The sequence below is a fragment of the Neopelma chrysocephalum genome, unplaced genomic scaffold, assembly GCF_003984885.1.
Source record: "Neopelma chrysocephalum unplaced genomic scaffold, ASM398488v2 Primary Assembly neopelma1_42b, whole genome shotgun sequence".
Classification (NCBI taxonomy): Eukaryota; Metazoa; Chordata; class Aves; order Passeriformes; family Pipridae; genus Neopelma; species Neopelma chrysocephalum.
The window spans coordinates 4008415-4023850 of record NW_020897701.1 but is presented as its reverse complement, the minus strand read 5'-3'; the positions used below and the strand labels follow the sequence as shown (position 1 = coordinate 4023850).

The 15436-nt window shown below is 55.6% G+C and overlaps 3 protein-coding genes across 9 annotated transcripts; all 3 read left to right on the top strand.

Moving 5' to 3' along the window:
- The first annotated feature begins 5100 nt into the window (after nt 1–5100).
- On the top strand, nt 5101–6487 carry AP5S1 (adaptor related protein complex 5 subunit sigma 1). Its single transcript, XM_027677004.1, has 2 exons — nt 5101–5435; nt 5907–6487. The coding sequence occupies exons 1-2, from the start codon at nt 5278–5280 to the stop codon at nt 6331–6333; spliced, it is 585 nt and encodes a 194-aa protein (XP_027532805.1). The 5' UTR covers nt 5101–5277; the 3' UTR covers nt 6334–6487.
- Nucleotides 6488–7346: 859 nt separating this feature from the next.
- LOC113964576 (sulfotransferase 1 family member D1-like) lies at nt 7347–11476 on the top strand. The gene is made up of 8 exons (XM_027677003.1): nt 7347–8374; nt 9695–10047; nt 10122–10247; nt 10352–10449; nt 10544–10670; nt 10770–10864; nt 10949–11129; nt 11254–11476. Exons 2-8 carry the CDS (start codon nt 9906–9908, stop codon nt 11364–11366), a joined length of 882 nt encoding a protein of 293 aa, XP_027532804.1. The 5' UTR covers nt 7347–8374; nt 9695–9905; the 3' UTR covers nt 11367–11476.
- A 1009-nt stretch (nt 11477–12485) lies between these two features.
- Nucleotides 12486–15427, top strand: LOC113964575 (sulfotransferase family cytosolic 1B member 1-like). 7 transcript variants are annotated; one of them, XM_027677002.1, is made up of 9 exons: nt 12486–12490; nt 12555–12572; nt 13785–13936; nt 14127–14255; nt 14357–14454; nt 14561–14687; nt 14774–14868; nt 14946–15126; nt 15200–15427. In XM_027677002.1, exons 3-9 carry the CDS (start codon nt 13789–13791, stop codon nt 15310–15312), a joined length of 891 nt encoding a protein of 296 aa, XP_027532803.1. In that variant the 5' UTR covers nt 12486–12490; nt 12555–12572; nt 13785–13788; the 3' UTR covers nt 15313–15427. The 7 variants fall into 7 exon arrangements, with proteins under 7 accessions (XP_027532803.1, XP_027532801.1, XP_027532802.1 ...); XM_027676995.1 differs by lacking the exons at nt 12486–12490; nt 12555–12572 and adding exons at nt 12717–12755; nt 13010–13089 and having other exon boundaries at nt 13788–13936; XM_027677000.1 differs by lacking the exon at nt 12486–12490 and having other exon boundaries at nt 12504–12572.
- Nucleotides 15428–15436: the final 9 nt, after the last annotated feature.

Genomic DNA, 15436 nt, shown 5'->3' with positions numbered 1-15436 from the left:
AAACAGGGCTTTTGGGGCTATGCCACTTATATATAAGATAGTTGACTTGAAAGCCATAAAGGTAAGTACAACGCAAACATTGAATGACCCTTCAAAAACCAGACAGATAGGCATTTTGTATGATTTTCACCAAGAAATCAAGCAGGAGGGTGTAAAATGAAATAGTGGACAAGCTGAACAGTGGCTCTTGGGCTGATTTTCTGGGAGGTGGCTTCTTCAACCTGCTGCACACATCTCTCCAGTAAATGTGACAGTAACTGTAAACTAAGAATAACCCAAGAAACTCAAAGATGAAGGGAAAAGAGAACACAAGAAGAGCTGCTTCAGGGTACAGACTGATGAGCTAAGAGGATTTCTATTGTCATAAAGTAGTTTTTCCCATAAAAAAGCAGGTAAGAGCACATTGTTCAGAAAATGGTGGAACTATATTATTTTGAATCAAGAGCTTTTCCTTGGAGCTGGTCATCTGCTTAGTGAGAAGTGGCTTCATAGACACCATGGGGAATTCTTTTCCCTAGTCAAGAGGTTGAGCCATGAGAGTGCAATTGAATTTCCTTTCACTTGCCAAACTAAGTCCTGAAGCACTGAAGAGGTATTTTGCTCAGGTTTCGCTGGATTTCTCCAGTTCCAGCCACTCCAATGCCATCACCTCCCTGCCAGACTTCAGGAAGCGATTTCTGATTTTTTTTTCAGAAGTGAAGCAAAACAGAATTGCCAAAGCCACCTGAAATCAGTGCAGCCAATGGTAATTGCTTCCCAAACCTTGCTCTCAGTGCACAAGTCTTCATGGGTTAACTGTTACATATTGTTCATAAAATGCACTGTTGTCAGAAAATATTTATGTTAGCAGCTGTACCGGCAAGGTTACTACCAAAATATCCTTCTGTGCTTTGGGGTTTGGTTGTTGGTTTATTTGTTTTGTTCTTGTTTGGTTTTTTTTTTAATCCTCATCCTGTTCTAAATAGGGGAATGATTCGTTCCTCTCTTTCTGTTTAATTTCACTTCAGCCTACTGTTTTCTGTTTCAGATGAAAGGAAAGCTAGTTTGTTCATAAGGGAAATATGACTGCATAAGCTTGGCATTCAGAAGACAGAACTAGACCTGTTTGTATCTTAGAATCATAGAATTGTAGAATGGTTTGGGTTGGAAGGGACCTTAAAGATCATCTAGTCCCAACCTTCCTGCCATAATCATGGACATTTTCCACTAGACCAGGTTGATCTAAGCCCCATCCAACCTAGTTTTGAACAATTCCAGGAATGGGGCATCCACAGCTTCTCTGGGCAATGTGTTCCAGTGTCTCACCATCCCCATAGGGAAGAATTTCTTCCCAATATGTAATCTAAACCTGCCTTCCATCAGTTTGAAGCCACTCCCCTTTGTCCTGTCACTACGTGCCCTTGTCCAAAGTCTGCCTCCAGCTCTCTTGTAGCCCTTTTAGATACTGGATTTTGAGTAAGGCTGGCATATAATGCTTGAAAGAGCAAAACCAGTGAAGTTACCATAACATGAACTACCTTGAAATTACCTACAGCTGAACTGACTTGCCCTATAGGTCCCTGATCTTATAGCCTGTGGCAGTGGTTATCTTATAGCAGGTACAAATGGATGGAAATGGCAACAAGGAAAAATAATTTGATATAGCAGCAGCCACTGAACACAGTTTGAGGCCCCAGGGCTTTACTTTCAAGAAAAAAGTTGTCTTCCTTGCTAGAACAGTGTGCAAACATTTCTTGATCATCTTCCTATATTAAAATTACTGAGGGAATTACCAGTGTGGTGAAAAGGGTGAGGGCTTCTATAGGTTAACACGCAGGATCAGAGCCTCAACCAAACTCAGCCACTGTAAGAAAGGAGATTTTTTTCTAGCCATGACACATAATTTAATTTACAGTTCTGCGCAGAAAGGGTGATCAGTGGTAAATTCCCAAATCCAGCACCCCGAGACACAAAAAAGCAGGCCTACTTATACAGTTACAATCTTAAGCTATTAGCATATCTTACTGAAGTCACTACTTGGCTAAGTTGTTATTGGCTCATCCTTTCTCTGCTTTGAATTAAAGCCATTTAATTCATGTGTGCCAAGAAATCATAATGCATGCTCAGTGAGTGGTGGTCTTTTTGTGGGCAGGGGGAGCCTGAGCTGGGGTGTGTTTTTTACTATTATAAGGAGCAATAGTTCATCACTAGGGCAAGTTCTCACCACAGAACCAGTCAAAACAGGGTTTTTTCTAGCTCATCGTTACACATCCCAGACAAGAAGGATTTTATCTTTGTTTTCCCCCTTCATGAACTTAGGCCATCAATTTCCTGTCTTCCACATTCCCATGGTTATTGCTTCCATTGCTTAACCACTTTATCTTGTTATTTGGAACTTCGCTCCTGTTATTCATCAAGGTGGGAACCAGGATGGAAGCACTTGTGTGGAACCCCTCTGGAGGCTGGTTGCATTGGTCCCTGAAGCTTGGTCCATATTTAGATGATGTACAATTACATCCATTCCTATTCAAGTCATGACAGTGATTGATTTATGGCCCTGTTAAAAAGCCAAGATAATTTGAACAAGCACAAGCTGTAATGAGTCGGAGTGGAAATGAACTGGAGCCACAGACCAACTGGAGAGGGAAACAAACTGGAGCTGCAAAAAAGCTGGAGCCAAAATGAAGCCGAGGAAGATTAAACCCAACTGGAGCCTAAAATGTGCTGGAAGCAAGAACAAACCAGACCCATCCACGAGCTGGACCTGAGACAGACTGGGGACAGAAACAAATAACTTGAAGCTGCAAGTGAGCTGGTGCCATAAACAAGCTGGAGCTGGAAGTAGCCACAGCCGTCCACGAGCTGGAGCCACCAACGAGCTGGAGCCACCAACGAGCTGGAGCCACCAAGTCCCCGCAGCATCTCCGGGCAGGCTGAGCCAGGAGCGGGGCCGTGCAGAGGGCAGGCAGCAGCAGCATCACCCTCGGTGCAGGCAGCTCGGCTTTTTCCTGGGGCATCCACACCCCACGCGGGGCTCTCGGGCACAAGTGGCTCCCGCTGTGGTAGATTCCAGCTCTCCCCAGTTCCATCAGAGCCAGGCGCCGGGCCGAGTGGTTTGTCCTGCCGGCAGCGGCTCCGGAAAAGAGCTGCGGAGAAGAAACCAGGTGGGAGCAGGGGGGCCTGTAGCAGGAGGGGTCACCGGCCGCCCCGGGAGACCCCCATCCCCGCTGGGTCTCCATCCCCACCAGGGGGACATGGCTGGGAGCCAAGGCCGGGAGCCGCCGGCGTGGTGGATCTGGGACTCATCCCGCGGTGGAAAGCGGAGCATTTTCGGGGACTCCCATCCCCAGCGGCCGAGCTGCAGCTGTTCCCCAGGCCAGGAACCCCGGGCCGGTGCCTAAACCGCCGGGAAAGCCCCGGGCAGATCCCACCATCCCGGGCGCCCGCGGCGGGGAGGGAGCGAAGCGCCGGCCCCGCACGGTGCCGCCGCCCGGCGGGCGCGGAGCGGCACCGCAGCCTCCGGTACCGGCATCGGTGTGGCCATCGCGGTGTCCCTGCACAAGGCAGGGGCTCTGGGGAGGACATGGCCGGGTCAAGGGCGGCCACAAGCCGTGGAGAAGGCAGGGGTTGCCGTGGCACCCGCCAGCAAGGAGGACCCCGAGCAAGGAAGCGCCCCCGCTCTGGGAAGGTGCGGGGGAGAGCATTCCAAGAGGGTCCTGTGATAGCACAACAACATGGCAGGGGGCTGTGGCTCCCAGAATGCCAGGTCTGGAGATCAGCTGGAGGAGGTGCTCTGAAGCACTGAACGAGCCTGAAGCCGGCCATCTCCTCCTGGGTGGCAGCACCAGGGGTACAACTTCTGGCAGGCTACACCATGGCTGGGATGGACACCATAGCTGGGATATGGACACCTGAGTTGAGATGGACACCACAGTTGGGATATGGACAATGTAGCCTGGATATGGACACTGTAGTTGGAATATGGACACCACAGCTGGGATATGGTGTCCCTATACAGGCCCTGTGCACAGCAGCAAGACCCCCACTCCTCCCCACCTCCAACCCTCAACCTGTGAATGACCAGCCACAGCCATAAAGAATTTGTCAAAAACCAGCTTTGCCATTGAAGCCACTTGAGGCAGAAAACAAGTATTCCATAGCTGGAAAGGTCTCATGGAAGAGCCTCTCCCTCCATGTCCCCACAAGACAAGCACCCTTCCATGCTCGCCCTGGCCATGCCCCCCCGAGCCATGACCCCCCATGGCATCCCAAGCCACATCCACCCCCATGTGCCCCCCAGCCATGTCCACCCCATGCCCAGAGACAAGCGTTACCACCCCCATTTAGACCCTGGTCTTTCCCCCCAAACTGTCCTGTGCCCCCACTTTGAGCCACACCTCCCTATGCTGTAGGAGTACCAGGGTGGTCACATCAAGAGCCTCCCCACCAACTCATGTCTTATTTAAAGTAGTTCTGCTCTAAGCCAGTTATGGTTTACATTGGGCGACAGGAGGGGTTGGGCACTGTGAGCTGGGCAGCACGAAGTGTTCACTGGGCTGGGGACTGTCTTTTGTGTTTCGTTTATTGCTGTGATTGTTTTTTTACACACTGTTAATACAACTCCTTGGGGAGGGGGAACAATCCCGGCTCCTGACCTGGGACCGCGGAGGGTGGGCACTCCCCGATCTGGGGCTATGTCGGGGGGCCGGGCTGGGCGATCGGAGCTTCCCTGGGTGCTGGGGGCTCCCCCAGGGGCAGGGCGGCTGTGGCAGGGGCAAGCGTGCGCCCCCGACCGCTGTCCCTGCTTGAGGGGGCGGCAGGAGGGGGCCCCGCGGGTGTGCCCCGCTAGCCTGGGCCCCAGGCAGGCGGCACGACAGGGACTCAGAGCTCTGCCCCGCTCCCGGTGCCGCCTAGGCCACTGGGAACACCACGGGGAGGAGGACACGGGACAGGGGCTGTGGGTCACGGCTGTGCCCGGGGCAGGAGCAGGGATGGGTCGGGAGGGGACACCAGGGACTCTCACAGCAGGGACAGCGCTGCTCGGGAATACTGCCGCCCGCCATATTGTGCGACCTCCCTACCCCGCCCACCGGCCGCTACCCACCAATCAGCTCTCGCCGCCCCCGGAGTTTTGGCCAATCGTAACCCGCCGTTTGCGCGTCCTCCGCCCTTCCCTCCGCCCACCGCCGGCCGCCCCTTCCGGAAGCACCACCGCTCCTTTCCCGAGCCACCACCGCCCCTTCCGCCGGAGCAGGGGTTGGGCTGGGCTGCGCCGCGCCGCGGGGCGCGGTCTCGGCCATGGTCCGGGCGTTCGTGCTGCTGTCGCCGGGCGGGCCGGCCGGGCAGGCCCCCTGCCGCGTGCTGTACGCGCGCGCCTTCGGGACCCCTCCCGGGACCCCTCTCGAGGGTCCCCGGCAGCGCCTTCGCAGCAAGGAGCAGCTGCTGGTCGTGGCTAGGTAGCCGGGAGACCCCCCCGCCTCGGGGCGGCGACATCACCCTCCATGGGAACCCCCTTCCTGGGGATGCTGGGCTCAGTGGGACCCCTGTGACCCCCTCCATTCCCTGAAGCCCCTGGAGTTGTGACTCTCCATCCCTTTCCCTGGGACCCCCACAACCATGATGCCTCCTTTTTTTTTTGATGTAGGGGCTCCTGGGTTTTGCCGGACCCCCAGGGCTGAGACACCCCTTTACTGTGGGACACCCTCCCTTCCTGAGGGGAGCCTGTGCTCAGTGGGACCTCCAGAACTGTGGCAGCCCCCTTATGGGGGGACAGGGCTCAGCGGGAACCCCAGGACCATGATCCACCCCATTCATCAGATACACCCTTTTGGGGGATGCTGGGACCCTGTGTCCCCAACAGAGGGGGTCACTCTGTCCCTGGATGAGGCAGGAGTCCATAACACAAGGGTTCCCCCTTTCTCTTCCAGACAAGTGGCTTCCCAGTGCCAGCTGCTTCAGTCATCCCTGGGCCGCCTGTCCTCCCCACAGCTTCCCCAGCTGCCTGATGAGCCGATGTCACTCCAAGATGCTCCGGGGGGGCTTTTCCAGATGCCCCCTGGAGACCCCTTCCCTGACCGGGTGACAGTAGTCTGGTTATCAGTGCTGGCCCTCGCCTGTGCTTTGGTTTGTGACCCCCAGGAAAATCTGTCCTTGGCTGAAACCACCCTGCGGCGCCTGGCTCCCCGCCTGCTCATCTCCTTGCGGCTCCTCAGCCCTGGCGCTGACATCCTGCTCCGTCCCGATGCCGCTGATGCCCTCCTGGATCGTCTCCTGCCCCATGGGCAGATGCTTTTTCTCAATGAACGTTTCCTGCAGGCAGTGGACCGGGAGCTGGGCATCAAAGCATCCCGCTGAGCTACAGATGACATCCCTGCCCACCACCCCTGAATATTTTTCATTGGGGAGAGACAAGGGAAGGATCTGAGATGGTCGCCAAGCCCCATCAGGATGGATGGGAAAAGTAGCTCAGGAATAAAGAGCACCATGCCAGCAAAGAGCGGGATTTTAATCCATTTATCCCCCAACTTTGTTGTGGGAGAGCTAAAAGCCATCCCCATAAATCCATCCGGACCTGGAACAGTGCTGTGTTCCTGTGCTGTATTCTTACACTGCTCCATGCGCATGTGGCAGCGGGTGGTGGCTCCGCATGGCCGTGAATGGACATTAAAAGAGGGATGCTGGGTTACCCCAGCTGGACGTTACAGGGCAGGTGGGGGGTTCCTGACAGGGGAGACCTGGCTGTAGGTGGTGCAGAACCCTCTGCTGTGGGATGGGAGCTCACCTCAGGACAGGAGGAACCCCAGGGGACATGGGGAAGCCGGGGGTGTGCAACCAGCCCTGGTACATCAGGGCCACTGGGCAGGGGATTTATTTAAAACAGGCAGCAAGGCAGGATGTGGCCGTGCACCTGACACAGCAGGTTGGTTGTCACCAGGTGATGCTGCTTGGGGCCAGGGGACCTATGTGACACCCTGGGAGGTGGCTGGAGCTGGCACCCACCTGCACAGCTCTTCCAGCTGCCACCAGGGTGCAGTGGGGATCAGGGCTCCATCCTAGCAGTTTCTGAATGCTGGGAGAGTCAGGGAACCAGGACGTGGCATGCGTGGCTCTGCCTGTAGGACCCTGACCTACTATACAAGCACATGGTTGTGGGTTTTTGAAAAAGGGGTAGGATAAAAAGGAAGAGAGAAAAGAAGAGATGAATTAAAGGGGCAGAGAAAGAAAGAGAGAAAGAGAAGAAGGAAGAAAAAAAGAAAGGAATAAAGAAAAAAAGAAGGAAGGAAGGAAGAGAAAGGAAAGAGAGATCACCAATCCTGGTTCCAGCATCGATCCAACTGATGGGATGTCCAGGGTTCCGAGGACACCCTGAAGTCTAGTAGATTCAGGGGGGTTTGAAGGAGATAAAGAATCATCTTTCTCTGGTTCCCTGTCATTGGGATCACCCTGTATGTTTCCATCCCATGTAAGTCTGCTGTACTTTTCCTGGAACTTTGATATCTCAGTCACTATACAGCTCCATTTTGGTAGCAGTTTGCTGACCCTGACCATCATCTGTGTTTCAGTTTTAATTAAGGATCATAATGTTACTTCCTCATCATCAGATGACAAATGCTACATCTCACTTTTTGTCAGGGTAATAAAGGCGTTTACTGTCTTCCAACTCCTTCATTGGATATAAAAAGTCAGAGTTGTGCGATCATATTTTTTCAAATAGCACAGATTCTAAATCCTGCACTGGTGCCCCCTTTCCCACAGGTCCTGCTGACCTGGCCTGGGCCAGGCACCACTTCCCTTCTGCTTCTCCTCGATCTCCTGCAGCCGGAGCAGCATCTGCTCCACCATGCCAGGTCCCAGCACTGTACAACCTGGATCACATCACCCAGGATGGAGAAGTAGAGTATACTCAGCACTTTCCTAAAAGAGGGATCAAAGGAGCACCCTGAAGGGCAAGGAGGGAGGCACCCGTCAACCTGCAGCACCCTCGGCCAGGTCCCAGCCAGGCTGGCCCCCAGCCAGGACAAGCACAGTGCTCACAGGGCAGGGAGGGAGGGAGGCAGAGCCCACCTCAAAACTGCCCCACACCCTGGCTGCTGGCCTTTTGAACCTGCTTCCCATCCTCCATGCTCCTTAGCCGAGCCAGCTTTCGTTAACCATTACCACTTGGGCGGGGCGGGAGGGCAGAGGTGCCAAGGCTCCTGGGGACCAGAGTCCTCAGAATCTTGATAGGTACAGCTGCAGCAGGAATAGGGTGGCAGAGGTGTCTCATAGAACCCTGTGGCACCTATTCAAGGGACTGAAGCTGGGGGAGAAGCACAGACAAGTGGGAGGAGAGGTGATAGTGGGCTCCATTCCTTACCCCTCACGGCTTGGGCTTAGTGCATGGCTGGCACTACAGGTGTTGTAGTGGTTTGAGCCAGGTTTTCCCCCTGAAACTAAGAAAGTGGTAACCCCCAGGGGGTGGTGACCCTTGGGGCTTGACCCAATCGGTGCTCCTGCAAAATATAAACATATCTCTGGAGACCGGAAGAGAAGTAGTAGTACTTGTAGAAGAAGAGGTGGCCATGTTGTAGAGGCCACGAGGAGAAGGGGCTCCGGCCCCTTGGGGGCCTCTGCCCCCCCTCAGCCCCGGCTGGGGGGCTGCAGGGACTCAGAATGGTGTTGAAGCTGGGCTGAGTGCCTGCGGCTAGGAGCTGGGGGAGTTTCTCCCCTGTAAGTAGAAGTGGGAGACGCTGGGAGCAGCGACGGAGCAGCAGCGGAGACAGCAGCGTTCGAAGAGCAGTGGCAAAGAGCCAACTGATAAGGACCAGAAGGAGGAACATAAGCCAGTATGCTGCATGGAAAACACAGAGATGTCTGAGGAGAAAGGAAAGCAGAAAGGCAGCACCTGAAAGAAGACTGAGCCAGCAGCAGGAACAGAGTTTCGGGGTAAGAACTGGACAAACCAAACCTCCCAAACTCACTAGAGACCCTCCGAGAAAGAGGAGGGGGTGGTGGACTGAGAGGAGTCCTAAAGTGCAGTATGCACTACAGAGAGGAGCTAAGAAGCTCCGGCCTCCTGAGAGATAAGGCAGGACGGCCAAGGAATGTGTGTGGAGGGGGTGACCTTGGGCCTTCCCCCCCCTCCTTGCTGCAGCTTCAGAGAAGCTGGCAGCCATCTTTGAGTCAGAGCATGGGAGCTCTGCACAGGGGCTTGATTTCCCCTGAAGATACCAGACTGTCACGAAGACCCCCGTGCTTCGTGATATGACCGTGGTGGAACGACCTTGTCTGGGGTTACGTAGTCCACGGAAAGACCCCCGTTTGAGGACGGAGGGCCGAGGGGCTTGGAGACCCCCTCGTGTGTGCTGGCAGAGAGCCAGCAACTGTTTCTGCTGCATGGAAGAGAAGACACAGAGAGCCTGCTGCCTAGAGAGCCCTGCTGCTCAGAGACTGGAAGGGGTCTTTTCTTCTTCTTCTCTCCTGGACTTTTATTTGGAGAGAGAAGAGATTTGGCCCACTGTAAATATTATTGTCATGGTAGAGATAGATATAGAGTTAAGATTGTTTGTAATGTATTATAGTATTTATTTATGTGTATAGTCTTTGTAATATATATTCCTTCCCCCATATTGAGTCTCGTGTTTTTGTCTGGAAAACCCATCTCACATGGGGTTGAGATGTGGGTGGGGGGCTAGGAATCAGAATTGGATTTTGGGCCTGCTCAAACCATGACAAGATGTCAAGGTGGCATCCTGCTGGGGAATGGGCCATGCCCCTGGCTCTGGCACTGGCATTGGCAACACCTCTGCCACATGTGATCCAGGCTGAACTTTGCCTGGTGCGGCACTGCCCTGGGCACAGTGCTGCTACAGGATCCAGCTAGTCCCAAGGTTGTGGAGGCTGCCAGCAGGGAGGACAGCTAACACTGTGAGGATCCACCATCAGCCATGGAGCAGGAAAGTGTCAGGCAGGAGCTGGGCAGCCTCCACGGTATCCCCCTCTTCAAGGTGTTCATTGAGGGCTGGCCACAGGTGAAGGGTTTCCAAGCCCGTCCAGATGACCTGCTCATCTCCACCTACCCCAAATCAGGTGAGTGGTCCTGGGGAAGGGTGAAGGGAGGATGAGGTGACACCAGCCTTTGCAATGCTGTCCCTGTGCTGCAGGCACAACGTGGCTGAGTGAGATCATGGACATGATCTACCAAGATGGCGACGTGGAGAAATGCCGACGGGATGCCATCTACAACCGTGTGCCCTTCCTGGAAATGAAGGGCTCTGGGTTACCGAGTGGTGAGCTTCCCCAGCCTGGCTGCCTGGATTGGCTGGGGAGGGAGCAGAACTGGGGTCGGGGTGAGGGTGCTGGGACTCACACCTCTAATCCCCCTGTGCCACAGGTGTTGAGCAGCTGGAGAACACCCCATCCCCACGGCTCGTAAAGACCCATCTCCCAGTCCAGCTCCTCCCACAATCCTTCTGGGAGAAGGACTGCAAGGTAATGCTGCAGGTGTCTCTGCCTCTCTCCCCATCTGGGTTGGCAGGGAGGAGGCACTACTCTATCTTCCAACCACATCCTTGTCTGTCTCCAGATTATCTACATGGCCCGCAACCCCAAGGATGTTGTCATCTCCTACTACTACTTCTACCAGATGGCCAAGTTACACCCTGACCCTGGCACCCTGGCTGAGTTCCTGGAGACCTTCCTGGCTGGCAAAGGTGGGGGCTGGGTCACAGGATGCCCACCCTGAAATGCTGGTGGGAAGGACATCCCCTGCTGCCCTGCTTTTTAGCTAATCCCTTGACCATATTCCACAGCGGCCTACGGGTCCTGGTATGACCATGTGCGGGGCTGGTGGGAGAAGAGGAAGGAGAAGAAGATCCTGTACCTCTTCTATGAGGACATGAAAAAGGTGAGGGTGGGATGAGGGGCAAGGTGCCCTAGTTGCCCCCCCTCCAGCCTTTTTGGCAGCCTCCTCATGTCAACTGCCCTGCAGGACCCACGGCAGGAAGTGAAGAAGATCCTGCAGTTCCTGGGCAAGGAGCTGGCAGAGGGAACAGTGGAGAGGATCCTTCACAACACTACCTTCCAGGTGATGAAGAAGAACCCTGCTGCCAACTATGAGACTGTGCCCACTGCCCGGATGGACCACAACCTCTCCCCCTTCCTCCGTAAAGGTGGGATTTGGCCAGTGGTGGAGGGGTTGGGAGGAATGTCCCTGCGTTGTATTTCAGCCCCCATCTGTGGCTGCAAATATTTTGTGTGTCTCAAGATTTACCCCACTTGCTTTCTTGCCCCCAGGGATCTGTGGAGACTGGAAGAACCACTTCACTGTGGCCCAGAATGAGCGATTCAACTGGCACTACGAGGAGCACATGGCAGGCTCCGACCTCCACTTCCAGATGGAGATGTGAGGGGCTCATTCCCCTTTCCAGGAGGACTCTGCTTCTCTTTGCTCCCCCCGGTGGGGAGGGTGTGTCCAGGTGGAGCATTCTTGCACTGATTTACTTTTCCCCTGGCAATAAATTGTGATAAATGGAGAGTGAGTCATTGCCTGCAGAAAAAGGCAGGGGGGGAGGCTGACCCCCCCCAAGTTCCAGGCAGTGTCTGTGAGAACCTCCATGGCTAGCAGGAGAGAAGGTGGGCACACACAGTGGATTTTTGGCTGGTGATGGTCAGGCATCACTGGGAATGTGCATCCTCCCCAAACCCACCACTGGCCCCTGTCACCTTGGGTGCCCCAGACCCAGCCTACCAAGGTGCTTGGAGGGAGCAAAGATCAGTGAAGAGTGGAAAAACCCCAAAGCACCAGCAAACCTGCTGCTGCCATGACTTTTGTGTGCACAGGAGCTTTCATGGCTCCAGGTTGTGGCAAGTTTCTTGACAGAGTGGGTGGTGGTGAGGCTCTCCCCAGGCTCCCTGACCCAGCTGGAGCTTGGCAGCCCATAGTCTATGGAACAAAGGTGAAGGGAAACACCTCCCTGCTGGCATATGGCCGGGCTCAGCAACATCACCATCCTTGCTGGATAGGGAACCCTCCCTGTAACCTCCAACCTGGTTGCACTGAGCCCTTGCTCTTGGATGGCCAGAGCAAACCACTCCCTGTCCCACTTGGGCAAGGGTGTGCTTTGGAGCCCCAAGTGCCCCACTTACACCCCATTTCTGGCCTGTTCCAGAGTTTCTAAGATTGCAGCTTTTTGGCAATACAGCCTCATGGGGTTGTTTTATCCCCAAAGAGAAGCAACTGGGGTCCGACTCCTATGGAGCAGCAGTTCTGTCAGAGGACCTGACCCATAGGAATGAATCCTTTCCAGACATTTATTTCAATGCCAACGGAGATCTCTGTGCTTCCCCACCTCCTGGCTTTACCTGCGGTGTTTGCACACGCAACCAATTTTGCTGATATATGGACAGACAGACAGGCAGGGAGGCATGTCCCTGCCTGCAAAACACTTGAACGCCTGGCATGGCATGTCCCACCTCACCTGGAACTTGGCCCTGGGTCCAAATCAGGGACTTCTATCAAGGTTGCAAACAAGTGAACTGCTGCCCCTGCCCAGCTGCCATCTTTCCTGCCCTCACCACTCCCTCCTGGCTCGGAGGTCGCCTGTGGGAAGCAGGTAAGGAGGAGCATTTCACCACCACCGGCACCTTTAAACACCTTTCCCAGGAGCACTTGTGCTTTGCAATCCTGCAAACTTTGGACCCGTATTTGCGCGGAGTAGGAGTATGACCAAAGCCTGATGTCCACATCCCACTAGCAAGCCCCACGTCTGTGTGAGGAATTGGGGACGTCCACTCAGGTGACTCCTGGATCAGGACAGGGTGACGTTAAATTCCCCGGGCTGGGATGTCCTCCCTTTGTTTGCCTCTGCGACTGGAGGGGGCAGCTGTGATTTCCACTCCCGCCACCTGTGTGCGTACCGGGGGTTGCTGAGCACGGCGCAGCTCATCACAGGCATTTGGGGATAGTCCCTATCCCCGCTCGCCCCTTCCCTGCCCTCCTCCTGTCCCAGCGCTGTCCCCCCGCCTCCCTGAGCCTCCACTGTCCACGAAGGGAAGGGGAAATAGCAAATCCCGCCCCGTAAGCGGCGGGCGAAGCTTTGCCTCCTCCCTGCCAGAGGACCCGGAGAAGAGGTAATGGGGGGACTCTGGCCACGGTCAGGGGGATCGGCCAATTTCGGGGTGCCCTGGGCTCACAAGCAGAGGGCCTGCGTGGGGGGGTGCGGGGCTCAGAGAGGCTCAGTGTCCCTGCAAACCCTTGAAAGACGGAAGCAAGCGACCAAGCCTCTCTCCAAAAGTCACAGTGTGGGTGTTTCGCAGCTGCCATATCCAGCGTTTCCATCCTAGCCGGTGAGTGAAAAGGTTTCCTGAGGAGAGAGTTCTGGCAGCCCTGCTCCTCATTCCTGTCTCCTTCAAACCCTCACTCAGCCCCCTGCAAGAAGGACTTCCCCAAGCTGCCGTACAGCTGAGAGATGGGGAGGAAAAGGCAGAGGGAAAGCAGTTTGAAACCCCAACCAGAAAAGCCCCTGTGAGCTTTTACACCCAGGTAAAAGTACCAGCTTGGTACAGGTAGCTGCCCCACTGACTGTGCTGACCTGAGCCCCCCAGAGCCAGCCATGCCCCTCCCCATTCCCTGCACTGCCAGCTGGCCCCAAAAATCCCCTCAGAAGACAAATGCCACCTCCCATGACACCAACAAGCAGGAGACAGTTTCCTTCCTGTGGGCAGGATGGCTGGGTTCAGCAGGCATTTTGGGGACTCCAGGGAAAGAGGTGGCCCCATGATGCTCCTTGCTGCCGGCCAGCCCTGCCATGTGTCCATGTCCCCAGCAGGATGGCCAATCCAGACCCCTATCTGCGTCAGCCCTGGCGCACAGTGCATGGCATTCCCATGGTCCACGCCTTCGCCCTCAACTGGGAGCGGATTGACAGCTTCCAGAGTCGCCCTGAGGACATTGTGGTGGTCACCTTCCCCAAGTCTGGTGAGCGTCCCCAGGCAACAGAGAGGTGCCACACTTGGGAAGGGAGTAACCAACCTGGAGGGGCTGGGACTGGAGGGGATGCTAAAAGGCAATGCTAGTAGATGGTGGCCCTCGATGGTGGCCCTCAGGTGCCTAAGATGGGGCTCTGGTGGGAGTAGCATCAGCTGGACATGCAGCCTCTCCTCGCCAGGCACCACCTGGGTCAGCGAGATTGTGGACATGGTGCTGAAAGGTGGTGACCCCAAAAAATGCAAGCAGGATGACATCATCAACCGGGTGCCCATGATGGAGTTTGTTGCCCCGGGGAAGATGCCAGCAGGTAACGGGGTGGCAGTGGGTGGTGGATGGGGGACAGGCTTGGTTTTGTATGGGAGGGTACCCCACCGGCAGTGGGATTGCTTGTGGGGGAAATCCTTGCAGGCACGGACCAGCTGGAGGTTATGGCATCTCCTCGCATCATCAAGACCCACATCCCAGCTGACATCTTGCCCAAAACCTTCTGGGAAAACCGCTGCAAGGTAACAGGCTGGAGTTACCACACCTGGAGGAATCCAGCAGAGATAAGGGGGGTACCTGCCCTGTTGGGACCTTGCAAGTCCCCACATACAACCAAGCTTTCTGCAGATGATCTATGTGGGGCGCAATGCCAAGGATGTGGCCGTTTCCTACTATCACTTTGACTTGATGAACAAGTTTGACCCTCACCCCGGGACATGGGCCCAGTACGTGGAGGAGTTCATGGCCGGCAGAGGTGGGACACGGCACCCCTGGGTGCATGTGGGGACCCTGTGGGGTGCTGTCACCCACTGACATCCCCTGGCTGCTCTCCCCATGCAGTGGGATATGGCTCCTGGTACAACCATGTCAAGGGCTACTGGGAGCGGAGGAAGGATCACCCCATTCTCTACCTCTTCTACGAGGACTTGAAGGAGGTGATGGACAGGGGTGGATGGTGGTGTGGCATCTGGGGGGGTGGCAGGAGTGGTGAACGTCAGCCTGCGTCCCATAGGACCTCCGCCGGGAGATTGTCAAGGTGGCCCAGTTCCTGGGGCAGGAGCTGTCGGAGGCGGCACTGGACACCATCACCCGACACACTTCCTTTGAGGCCATGCGGGACAACCCCACCACCAACTACAGCAAGGTGCCCTCCGACCTCATGGACCACGGCGTGTCCCCCTTCATGCGCAAAGGTGAGCAGCTCTGGGGGGCTGCAGGTGCCCTGTGCCCCCGGCCCCTGCTGAGCCCCATCTCACCCGGCCGCAGGCACCACCGGAGACTGGAAGAACCACTTCACCGTGGCCCAGAACGAGCGCTTTGACCAGGACTATGCGCAGAAGATGTCGGGCACCGACTTGCGCTTCCGCACTCAGATCTGAGGAGACACCGCCAGACACCCCCCAAATCCGCCCCATGCTGGTGGCACTGCTCCCACACCAGGGGCTGCTTCCCCTCCTCTGGGACTGCTGGAGAGTAATAAAATGTGCTTCCTGACCCCTGCAT

Bases quoted from the DNA above. Each gene is read 5' to 3' on its own strand.
- LOC113964576 (XM_027677003.1), top strand. From the start codon at position 9,906: ATGGAGCAGGAAAGTGTCAGGCAGGAGCTGGGCAGCCTCCACGGTATC. The intron at 10,248-10,351 runs GTGAGCTTCCCC...CCTGTGCCACAG, and splicing joins GGGCTCTGGGTTACCGAGTG to GTGTTGAGCAGCTGGAGAAC. The intron at 10,671-10,769 runs GTGGGGGCTGGG...CATATTCCACAG, and splicing joins GACCTTCCTGGCTGGCAAAG to CGGCCTACGGGTCCTGGTAT.
- AP5S1 (XM_027677004.1), top strand. From the start codon at position 5,278: ATGGTCCGGGCGTTCGTGCTGCTGTCGCCGGGCGGGCCGGCCGGGCAG. The intron at 5,436-5,906 runs GTAGCCGGGAGA...TTTCTCTTCCAG, and splicing joins CAGCTGCTGGTCGTGGCTAG to ACAAGTGGCTTCCCAGTGCC.
- LOC113964575 (XM_027677002.1), top strand. From the start codon at position 13,789: ATGGCCAATCCAGACCCCTATCTGCGTCAGCCCTGGCGCACAGTGCAT. The intron at 13,937-14,126 runs GTGAGCGTCCCC...TCTCCTCGCCAG, and splicing joins GGTCACCTTCCCCAAGTCTG to GCACCACCTGGGTCAGCGAG. The intron at 14,869-14,945 runs GTGATGGACAGG...TGCGTCCCATAG, and splicing joins TCTACGAGGACTTGAAGGAG to GACCTCCGCCGGGAGATTGT.